This window comes from Xenopus tropicalis, chromosome 4 (genome assembly GCF_000004195.4).
Source record: "Xenopus tropicalis strain Nigerian chromosome 4, UCB_Xtro_10.0, whole genome shotgun sequence".
In the NCBI taxonomy this organism is placed as follows: domain Eukaryota; kingdom Metazoa; phylum Chordata; class Amphibia; order Anura; family Pipidae; genus Xenopus; species Xenopus tropicalis.
The window spans coordinates 85,949,964-85,962,581 of NC_030680.2; the positions used below are offsets into that span (position 1 = coordinate 85,949,964).

General features: G+C 37.3%; 1 protein-coding gene across 5 annotated transcripts in view; it reads right to left on the reverse strand.

The window, feature by feature from the left end:
• Positions 1-12,618, reverse strand: part of nfia (nuclear factor I/A) — a 246,950-nt gene that overhangs the window by 112,834 nt on the left and 121,498 nt on the right. For all 5 annotated transcript variants that reach the window (XM_031900900.1, XM_004913948.4, XM_002931611.5 and 2 more), the window contains exon 3: positions 9,026-9,091. In XM_031900900.1, coding sequence (XP_031756760.1) covers positions 9,026-9,091 — 66 coding nt within the window. The remainder of the gene's footprint in view (positions 1-9,025; positions 9,092-12,618) is intronic.

Below are 12,618 nucleotides of genomic sequence, written 5' to 3' on the forward strand. Positions count from 1 at the left end.
TTTGAAATGAAAAACATTTTATTTCAGCACAAAACAGGTGTTCCTGTATACCCTACTGTTACTTTTAATAATCTTTTTTTGTCTGTTATTAGGAAATGACCTGATGTACCTGGTTCCTATAAAAAGAAAGTGTTATTGGGTGTTTCATTCTTCTTTTTAACGAAAGCTCAAGTGTGAAGATATAAATAAAGTGATAAGGGTGATGATAAAATAAATCCTTGGCATTCAGAGCAACAGGACTCCGCTTTTGCACTGGATCTGAACGTATTGCAGAATCCTTTGGCACTAAAGAGTTTAAAAGACATGAGCAGCTGCCGGCGCCAGGGTCATTAAACAAGATTGAGGATGTCTTTTTCTCTCCATACACCAAAGTATTTAATAATACACTATGCACAGCATCACCACTTAAACTGTTATTTAGGAAATGTGCATTAAAGCAACAGAGAAGAAGATGGGCTGATGCACATTTAGAGACCAATTCATCAAGTATAGTCATATAGTGGATGAAAATATATGTACAGATTATTATGTTTGCCAAATTCAAAACAGGCAAAACTCAAAAAAATAAAAAATAAATGAATGAAACACCAGTTGCTTTTTTTTCATTAACCATTGAATTCCCACATATCTGAGGCACTTCCAGGGGCAGAAGAAAATCCAGAGATATCGCCAAGTGGCCCAGTACAACATGCTGTAGCCCTTTCTGGAACCCACCAGTACTGCATCTTCCCATCCACTTTGGTATTGTGACCAAGGTATACAGTACATGCAGCAAATAAGATGCTGAGATGTGTACATTTTAAGCAATCAGGACTGCTCATGCCATAAGGGGTGGTAAAAAGCTGCTTGCGGATATTTGCACAATGCCCCACTCAGTGGGCAAAGTAAAAAAAGGCCAATTGCATATTTTTTTTGCACACTGGGTGGGGTATTGTGTATGCCTTCCACGGTGATCTGGAGTCCTTGAGAAAGAGCACAAAGTCAGTTGGCACATTAAATGTGCCAAAATGAAGCTGGCACAAAAAGGGTTAAAGTAGTATGCGTTCAACACATAAAAAAAACCAAATCTTTTAGAAAGTGTATCAGCATTGCTTTAAAGGTGTGTGTTAAGGCTTCTCTTTTTATCCAAAGCAGCAGCATAACTGCTATGTATAGAATTTTTTAATTTTATAACACAGTGTCAGGCATATAGAACATACAACTTAGATGACAGCAAGCTGTATTACTTGTTGCTAAGTCTGGTAAATTGAAAATTGGGTTCTTGGCCTATCTGATCTCTATTATGTGGTCTGTAAAATGCAGCAGCCCCATTATATAATAGACCCGCGCACATGATTTAGAGATAGTAATTTATACTATGTTATAATCTTTTCCTTTTAACTACATAGTTGACCTTAATATAAACATGGCACATAAATCCCAAAGACTAAATTTGAGTCTAATTTTAAATATACTATCCAATTATACCCAAAGTCCATTTACTGATTATGTTATCACCTCTTGTGAAATTTGCAGTGCATGAAACCCTGCATGGATGTTACTGGTGAAAATTCATAACACAGTGTTTCTTGCTGTCAAGTGGAAACCTCCAGCCTTTTCTCAATGTATTATATTATCATTGCTTACATCCACTTATGTTCAGCAAGCAAAACCAATGAGTGCTTTATTTCTTTAAAGAAAGGAGATGGTCTGAACATACTGTATCTAAGTTAGTACCAATACTAAATGTTTAGAGGATAAGCAAATGGAGACGCAACAAAGAAGAAATAAAGGAAAGTAAGAGAGAGTAAAAGAAAGAGAGAGAAGGTACACATGTACCTTTGCTCAGTTAAACAACTCAACTGTATATACCACTGATTGCAGGAAAGATCATTAGTACCCTCCACTGACGTAGAAACAAATATAATTCTACCCCATGTGGAGATACTGCACTAAACACTTGTCTTTGCTTGGGTGCCTTCAAAGGCGCCTGATCAAAATTTGCCATCCCGCCCAGTCAACTGAGACAAACAATATCAAAGGCCTTTACTGATATTATGGTACGATAATATTGGTGCGTGTATGGCCACCTTAAAGTCCAATAAACAATGATAATCAGTACATTTACTACCACAGTTCCTCCAAAGGTAAGGAGAAATGTTATGTGATAGCTTTACAGGCATTAAATATTAATGATAAATGACCCTATGACTATTTTGTGAGCATCACATTTGATAAATTTATTTTTTAAAGTATACCTCACAAGAAGAGTTCACAACTATTTCCTGTGCCAATTTATATTCCATACCTAACACTAAAACTATAACATAGGGACAGATTTAAGATTGCTCATGCCAAAACTTTGCACACGTTCCTTAACTCACACAGGGGTTCAGGAGGAAAAAACTTGTTAGTTGAGATTTTTTTTCTTAAATAAGAAAAATATTGGCAGCTTTAAGGTACTGAACTTTTCGTATTTAAGAAAGCCAGCTCAGAGAAAAATACCTCAACTAAAAAGGTTTTTTCCCTGAAACCCCACACAAGTTTCTTAACTCACACGAGGTTCCTCAAACTTCAAAGAGTTTGTTGTAATATTCCATCAATGAAAGATTTAAAAATGTTTTTAAGAACCACTGGCCCCCAACTTTTTAAAATTATGCCACATGTAAGTGATCGACCACTGCGGAAGTCCTTTAATCTGTCAATGAGAGCCCACCTGGGAACTGCAGGTTGCAGTAACTCATCAGACTTGAGACAATAAATACAATATCTTATGTTCATTTCAATTTTGCTTACGGATTTCACTGATTGCTACACAACTGATTATAAGAATACCCTGTCATAAAGTCAATTGCAAATGATAAGATGATAGTTCTACAGACTGACAAATAGGCCCATAGGGGCTGTCAATAAAATTGTATTTACAGCGATATATATCATCCTTAGAATTTCTGCAGGGATGATAAACTTGTGTCACTCCAAATACTGCTAAACTCCCAGCATCCCCTAATGTGCAGGCAATGATGAAACTCAACTTCATTTATTCTCATTCTGTCAATAGGTCATATTTATCAAATTGTGCACCCAGCAACGCTGCTCTCTACACCTCATGTCAGAGTTTTAATCCAGTGCAAGATGCAGATTGCATCCCCAGACCCTGGACAAAAGTGCTCTCTAAATGAGCACTAAGGGCACACCTTTGCAACTCTTAGTGCTCTTGCACTTTGATTCAGGGTCTAAAAGTAAATAACCTCTATTATTTGTAGTAGCTATGTTGTAAGTCTTTTGGAACATGAAAATCTGATAGTACTAGTTCTTCACAGTAGGTATTTGAGATTAATTTTAGATTTAAGATGATTCTCCAGTGACAACCAAACATGTAAGTACTGCATCAGTCATCTGGCTGTTATTTAACAATAGTCAAATTACTGTGCACTTTTGGCTTAAAGAGGATTCTCCAATGAGAATCATTCCTTCCAGTGCTCAGTCATCCTGCTGTTATCTAACATATCAAAATGTGAAATTTGGTTTTCAAACATTACACTTCAATCAAACATCATGAGGATGGACACAGAGCTGTGTACATGTCTGATGATAGAAAAAATGTGTTGAATGCCTCCAGCGACAATTGCAGACAGATCCATAGACTAGACAGATCACATGCAAGCTGCAGCATTCTGCAGCTCCATCCCACCCTTACAGTCAGACGATAGTTTAAAGCACTCAATAGATGTTAATTCATGGCTTGATTTGAGCACAGGGCATATTTCCCTTTATCCATAATAGTTGCTCTGCATCGATATCAAATCATAATGACTTATCCAAACAGTGAAGGGTGCCTATTAAGAACAGCAGTAAAGCAAAATCCATCTAACCATAAACAAACAGCTTTCTCAGAGCACAAGAGTTAAATTGCAAAAAGGAATGTGAAAGATGCATTTGCAAGTTGAGTCTTATTACAGGAAGGCAGTAAAACCAGTTTAGTTAGCTGCCGCTAAATGATATTGAGAACAAAAGTGCTCTCTGTTCCTAGCAAGATTTGGGGCAGTGAGTCCTTCAATAAAATCCCAGTTGCTTGTTATTTTAATCTCTTTCATTCTTGCTTTAGAAGCAAGTGCTGAGATGGTAGAGATAATCCATCCATCCATCAGGTCAAATGGAAATTCAGGATACACATTTGCTTGGTATGAGATCCAATCTGCGAAAGCTATTGTTATTTTATACAGAGATTCAGAGCTGGAGACTGTTGATACAGTCTTGTGATTGGTGGGCTTCTTCTTACACTCGAACAATACTTTAATCTGGTAGAAAACAGCAGCATTTCAAATTCCTCTCTTTACCTGTCACTGCCAGTATCAGAACGGGGTACCTGGGCCCACCAGAGTAGCTAACCTTAAGGGCCCATTTCCCAATATGCCCAGGACATGAAAACACCTCCATTCAGCACCACATACTCTAGCCTTCAAAATAAGTGCAATATGCATTAGTTAATATCTATCCTACATATCCTAAAATAACCTGGGTATTTTAAGCTGGAAAAATTAATTAACCAACATAACATATCATTGATGCCTTATATATATATAAATAGAACAACCAATTTAAGTTTTCAGGGGACCAGAGAAAAATGGTGTAAAATGGGGAAAAACTTAAAATCAGGGTATGTAAAAAAAGTTTCAAAGTAGTTTCACAGAATAAAACAGATATTTACTCTTGTGTCACCTAATGGTTTTTTGACACTTCATCAGCAGGACTAAACTAATGGCCAGACACGGGGCAATTAAACTTGCAGACCTAACTTACCAATATCTGCCCAAAAAGTGGCAATTATGATCCGACTGTTTGGCCCACCCGAGACGGGCATAATCAGGGAAAGATCTGCTCATCTGGCAACCTTGCCAAATAAGCGGATCTTTCAATGTATGGTCATGTTAATGGTACCAGTACAATGAGATTTGTACTCTGTATTTATTGTTAATGTATTGTTCTTCTGTATAGTGCTGTGTACATAAGTAGCACTACATAAATAAAAACATACAAACAAACATCACAGAGGATTTGTTGCAGAGAAATTAGCTCTATTAAAACATACAGCTCTATGTCATTCTTGTGGTTATGTGTGTGTAATCATATACATATACCTATTTATCACAGAATTTAACAGGTATTTTCTCTTGTGTCACCTGCTGTTTTTTTTTGACACTTCATTAGCAGGACTGCACTAAAGTTGGCCGGGCATGGGCCAATAAAAGTTGCAGACAGACTGTCACCTTATTGATATCTGGCTGAAAATCAGCAATTATGATCCAATTGTTTGACCCACCCAATATCGCTCACCTCAAGATGGGCATATCATCAAGTGGATCTTTCAATGTATGGTAAGCTTACCATATCTTACCAGATTTGTCACTTCTGGACAATCTGCAATCTGGCGTTTAATTCGCACAATTAAACGCCAATCTAAAGTTTAGGCAAAGGGAAGGCATTTGCAGGATACTACAGGTGACAAAACTCTTCTTGTGCCAGTACCTTTAAAAAACCATAACATTTTTATATTATATTAACACCTGAGAACATGCCAAAATATATGTAATGTATGGACTGTATATGCTGAGTAGCACCTTCACATAACCATGGATGAAAGAATCTGCAACCTCAATACTTTTCTGTATACAGAAATACAAAATGTCAAGTTAAACCCTGGTAACAATTATTTAAACAAACTATTAAAGTTGATGGACATGCTTATTTATTCAGCTTCAGCTACTATTTTACTATGGGATATTTAACAATTCATTCACATTATCGGACTGGCCCACCAGGAAAACTCCCGGTGGGCTCAGGTATCAGTGGGCCCTCTTGTTTCTATTTGCTGGAGTTGAACTGGTCTCCAGGATATCAGTAAAATTCCCGGTGGCCTGCATACATTCCTTATTCTTGTATGAGAGAACAAACAGACTAGTATAATAAAGAGATTAAATGATGAAAGGGGAATAATAGTTTAGAGAGTGGGACCATAGTCCAAGGTTTTCTGGTGAGCCCCTGGCATCTCAGTCTGACACTGTTCATACATTCGGAGTTTATTTGTTTTGACACTTGCACCTGTACTGCTCCATTAATACAGTGAACAGTCCATGAGTTAGGCACATCAAAACACTGAATGACCACCATCTTGCAAAGGCAGTAAGGATGCCAAACTAGTATGAAGAAAACATATTTGCACTGCAAAGGTGCAAATATGCCCAGTACTGATATTAGAGGCCCACTGACAGGTACAGTATATAACAGGCACACACTGCTCTGCACAACACAAATACAGCTTTTTTTTTTTTAATTTTTATCTCATGTTAAACATTAAATAAGCAGAAGATTTTTTAAAAGTGGTAACATAGTAATTTAGGTTATAATAAGACACATGTCCATCAAGTTCTACCTTTTATATATCTATACAAAACTTGTCTAACTGCTAAAACATCATTTGTTATTGCTGCACCCCTGCAGAGTTATACGTTCATTAAAATCGGGGTGTTTTAAGCATTTGCAGCCCATAGTGGGCACTATAAGTCTATTTTTCATGGGTGTGGCCATTTAGCCGTAAGAAGCATATTGGGAATTTGCCCCTGAAGAGAATCTAAGTATAGTATGTAAGATATTTGGAAATAGATAATGTTCTGGTTTTTGAATCATTGAGAGAAATATTAGAAACTAGCATGCAAGCAACCTGGGGCTTTATAGAGCTACATGCTTCTGCACATGGATTTATAGCTATTGTGAAACAGCACATCTTTCTGTATGAAATCTGTTTTACACCAGTTTAACATCTTTGAGTTTTTAGGTGTTATAGTTTGACACTGACAAAAATGAGCTGCAAGCTGCATGTCACCGTCAGACATATAGGGCCTGATTCACTAAAGTGCGATTTAACGTGCGCTATTTATAGCGTGCGTCAAAATTTTTACCGCGTCTTAATTTTGGCGATTTTTCGCACGTTTCACTATAAGCATACTCGCGCTTTTTTACGCGCGATATTGCATGCGTTATTTAACTCGCAAAGACTATTTCAATGCGGTATTTGCTGGTACTTGTGCTAAATTATGCCCGCGAATAGTCACCGCATATGAATGGTAGCTTAGAAATAGTGTATAAAAATTGTCGCCGCATATAAATGGTGTATATAAATATTAGCCACATATAAATGGTAGCATATAAATGGTATCATATAAATAGTAGATGCTTATAAATAGTAGCCACTAGTGATGAGCAAATGTGTTCTGGTTATCTTTAGTGAAAATTAGCAAATCTTTCGAAAGATCCACGAAACGGCAAAAATGTTGTGCGGGCAAAAAAATTGTTGCTGTGACTATTATTTTTTGACGCTTGTATAAATTTTTGTATGTGCGGTGAATTTTTGCGTGGCAAATTTTTTCAGGCGTTTCGCCATTGGCGGATTGTTTTGCGAAACGCATGAAAAAATCCGCTGCAAAAAAATTCAACGCACGTCCAAAAATTCGCTGCGAATCCATGCCTGGTGAAACATTTCATCACTTGTAGCCAAATATAAATAGTCGCGCAAATGAACGCATGCCATGTTAGCCATACACGCCAATACTTGCAGAAAATTACTGTATTAAAAATGACCATTTCCCTGAAAACTGGCGGCTGCGTCACTCTAGGGCAGCGTTTTTCAACCGCCTGGTGTGCTGTAGGCAGGGCCGCCATCAGGGGAGCACAGCGGGTACAACTATCCCGGGCAATTTTTACTTTCAAAGGGGGCCCGACGATGCTACAGTTTTTCTTAGTAGCTGGGCCCCCTTTAATAAAATCCGGGCCCTGTCATTGGTTGCGCCCCGTGTGTACGGGTGACGTCAGTACGCATGGGGCGCAACGTTATAAAAGGGCCTGTGTGCGGTCGCGTGTAGGCAGAAGTGCAGAGGCGGCGCGCGTGAGGGGAAGATGCTGCTGAAGCCGCCGAAGAGCAGAAGTAAAATGCTGCTGGGCACCAATGTATTAGGGGGGGCCACGGGGCACACTGACTTATGGGGGCACTGCTGCTGGGCACCAATGTACTAGGGGGGCTGGCTCTTGGCACCAATGTACTGGGGGGCACTGCTGCTGGGCACCAATGTACTAGGGGGGCACTGCTCTTGGCACCAATGTACTAGGGGGGCACTGCTCTTGGCACCAATGTACTAGGGGGGCACGAGGATTAGTCCAATTGCCTTTGTGCCTTTACTTTACCTTTAATCTCATGTCATTGTGACTTACGTACTTACATGAAGTGATATTTTAAAATTTCAATATTCAGGAATTTTTTTCTCTGTTAGCCTATAAATGCTCAAATGCTGCATTTAAAGCTTGAATACAAATGGCAGTTCAAAGTCAACACATGATGAGATTCCAAAATCATGTCACCTATTATTAAAGGGATGACGATACAATTTGAAATTTTTGCTGTGCCATCTCTAGGACCGATATCCTAGTGATAGTGATTTTTAGAAACTGCCACATATTCAAGTATACAGTAGAAATAGTTACCAAGTACTTCCAAAATATACCAGGGAAACATTGGAACCATGCAGAGCAATCTAATAAAGGCTAGGTACCTTCCCTCACTTATATTTACCACTGGTAAGATGGCTATCCCCCATAAGGGCATTAAGTTTTCCCAGGAGTAGTACAAGTTGTCTGCTAGTTAACAGTTAACCAGTAAATTCTACCTGCTGATTGGTTGCTATGGGTTCCTGCTCCTAGGCAAACTTAACGTCTTTTATTACATAACCCCCTTGTATTTATGCCATAAATCGTGTATAAAATAATGAATATACATAGTTATCAAAATCTGAAAATGATTTCCAGGCACAATTCACTGCGGTATGGGTGCATCATATAACAGTTGCACTAATAGAAGGCATAGTACACCACACCCACCCATATGATATTTCTTCAGCACCAGACTGTATAGCAAAAATAATAATAAATAATATATTTCCTAACCAGTTACAATGAGGTAAACTAACAAAAGAAATGTGCTAAACATATCACTTACCATTTTCAGGCTGCTCCTTAATGTCAGCCTCACTAGGCTGGCTTGGACTCTCTGATTGACTTGAATCTGAAATATCAAATTAAGGAAAAATTACCAGTAGGAATCATGGATATATTTTGAACAGATTACATTTCTCTATACATATTACATATAGATTCGTTTTATACTCTTAAAGTTGATATTTGGAAAACAAACTGGTTTTAATATAATGCAACTGTAAATCTGTAAAGAGAATAAAAGAACTCTTGTCATAAAAAAACTATTGTAAGAGGCGACACACCAACTCTCCCATCTTGTGCAGGCCAATTCTGAACTGCAAGACTAAAAACCAAAAAAGTCCATGAAGTCTTCCAGTACAGATTATGGCATGTCTGGTCTTAGAATAAGAGGGAAATTTGCCCTTCTGCCAGAAGAAGAAGCCATATAAATAAGGGCCATTTGGCTATAAACTGTATTGGACATCATCATCCTGGGGGCTAAGAAACCTAATATTTAGTAATGTACAATAAGTCACCAGAAGTTTCACATGATTACAGAGAAGTGGTACTATAATTCCAACCATAGCCTAACATTCTCTTCATCCTGATGTCCCTCCCACTGTATTCCTACTACTTACTACCCCGTTAGCTCTACTATCTAACAAAAGTTTTTTGGTCTGTACAGTATAATGTACTTCCTACCCTTATGTGCCTCAAGCTTAACAGCGTCAGCCTGCAGGAAAGATTGATAGAGTGTAAAGGACAAAGATTTTCCAGTTGCAGTTCTGCACAGTGCAGACCAGCCATTTTACTCATCTTTCTAATTCAGCTTTGTTATTTTAAACATAAAATATAACATTTTGTTGGTTTCCATACTTTACAATATTTATTTGATGATATATCAAAATCAAATCATCAGTTTTTGTTTAGACAGCAATTTACAGAAAGACTCTACTCAAATGGGAGTAGCTTGATTATTTTGTGCCCAGGTAATGTACACATTTATGTATACGGCTGATGAGTTTCTATTCAGCATTTTTTTAAGGGAGGTTATACAATGTCAACAGTTAACGTCGTAGAAAGGAATCTGAACCTCTTTATACACAATTCTGTTACATATACTCCCATGTATTTGTGATTGTGTCATAGAGACAAACCACTGGCAGGAATCATTTGACTATCTTAAGCCTTATTGTAGTAAGAAAAAAAGAGTACTACTCAAAGCATGCCACAATGTGAGTCTGCACAGTGCAATGTTCCTTTATGTTAGTTCTTTATCACTCATCAGTGCTCTAGTACTCCAGAGGGTCATATATGAAGGCAATGCAGCTTCAAAAAAGGGCTATTGCCATTTTTCATTATGCAACCTAGTTTTTTTCCCCAGCAGGATATCATTTCATTCTTGGCATGCCTTGAGTTGGAAACCGTGCATCGCAAGGGTTTAGCATCATTACTGCACAACATAAAGTGTACAAGGGTGTTCCTGGGGTGATGCAGGGAAGCACACAAGTGGGGCCCAGGGTATTAACAGTTACTAAAAGCTTAAAGGCACAAATTAATTTCCATGCAGCCTTAGTTCCCAGAGTTCCAGCATCACTGTGCCACGTGAACAGTTGGGTCGGCCAAAATGGCAAGCTACACATGAAAACAAATGGCGTGTACACCTTTTTGTGAATCGAGTGCAAGTTGTGGCTAGGGTTTTCAGAGAGGGAATGACTAACTTTAGGTATTAGCATCAGATTTGCATCAAGAATAAAGTGCCTGTAAGCCCAACCCCCTGTTGAAACCCTTACAACCACATCTAGGGTTGCAGAGGCTCTAGCGCTCTCCAGTGTCAGCAGGCAATTTTTGTCTATTGTATATGATAAAATATATTTTTCTCATGATTCATCCTATAAGGCAGGACTAACACAATGGTGCTTAATCCAACTACAGTGTATGTAGAAGTATAAGGAGTGTGTTTGGAAACAAGCAAGCACAAAGGATTTTACAATGTATTTGAGGGGCTGTTTCTTTAAAGGGGCACTATACCCTTTGTTATCCTGGACAGTATTTTACCAGCCTGGCCAGTAAATACGATGCCTGAAGCCAATATTATTAATAGGAAAAACTGTTAAAAAAAACAAGAAGGCCAGAATTTTTCTCCAGAAAAGGTGGCAACCCTAGAAATGGCCCATTATTCTAAAGTCCCATCTATGATCCAGCCAAATCCTGTCCACTCCACACAAGCTCCACCTGTTTTACATTTCTCGGTTCCCCCCTGATATAGGTCCCCTAACTGATTAAAACAATAGGAAAAAGTATATTTGGCCAAAAGTATGTTTAGACTGGTTAAATAAAACACTACTTGACATTTTAGTATAGTATTCTTCACTTCCATATAAAATTGATTACCACAGAAGCTAAAACACTGAACATGCAGTTCTTCCAAAATGAGGCTTCTAACTTCCAAAAGGAAGGTTCTAATGTACTGTATATTTAAAATAAAGCTATAAGCCAATACATCTACATTTGTATGCTCTGTTTCATATATTCACCATTCAGTCACCAAAGTTCATATTAGCAGAATATATGAATCTTAAGCATAACTAGTCTTTTACTAAAGTAGGGCAATAGTTAATCAGGTGACTCAATTAAAATATGGCCATACATAATTAATGCAAATGAAAGATCAGGATTGGAAGCATTTCCATTAAATCAATATAATCACTTAGTGCAGCAAAATTTGCAAATCCAGTTGATATTGCATTTCGAGCATTAAACTAGTCTCATAGCATAGATATATATGCTTAAATTGAAAACATATCTAGTTGGTTTATCTTCTTTCTATAGAAGCACAAGAATGGCAGCTACCATTTTGTCTTACCTGCGCCATATTCTATAGATGGCAAACACACATATTGAAAATTATATGAAAATGTAAAATGATTTTATTGGTATGTGTATGGCCAGCTTTACTATCATTTGAGCCTCAGATTTATGCACACAGTAAACAATATCCTCCAGAACTGAAATTGAGTAACTTAAATTGCATTTTCTGCAACTGACTGCTTTGGCCTATATAGTATTGAAAAAATTAGATATACTTGTTTTTTTTAAAAAAAATCTTATATTTCTGCAAGATTAAATGGAATTACTTTATATTATATACTATTATATACTTTATATTAAAAACTGGTTGTATCCATCAAAATGTAAACAATAATCTTAAAACATTCATTAGTTGGTTGGTAAAATATGCCAAGGTAATTCAACAAAAATTACATTTCATATTAATATCCTTGTGCAAATATTTAACAGAGAAATACAACTAAAAACATTCTGATTGAAAATATTAGATCTCATTAAGGCAGGGGTGATGCAAGGTTGCCAACCCACTTAAATTTTTTTCAAAACACCCCATTATTCAATCATGAACTCACAGTTTTGTACTGTCAATATAATTTAAAGTGACCAGTAAGGTTTTACAGTTTACAGAATATAAGCACTGCATTATCGTAAATGCTCACTTACAGTATATCAGGCAGGTTAAATTTATTTTTCACAAAATCTAACTTTATTTTTTTAACCACATCTCATTATTTACAGTCCTAGTATATTTTGGGGGGCAAATAT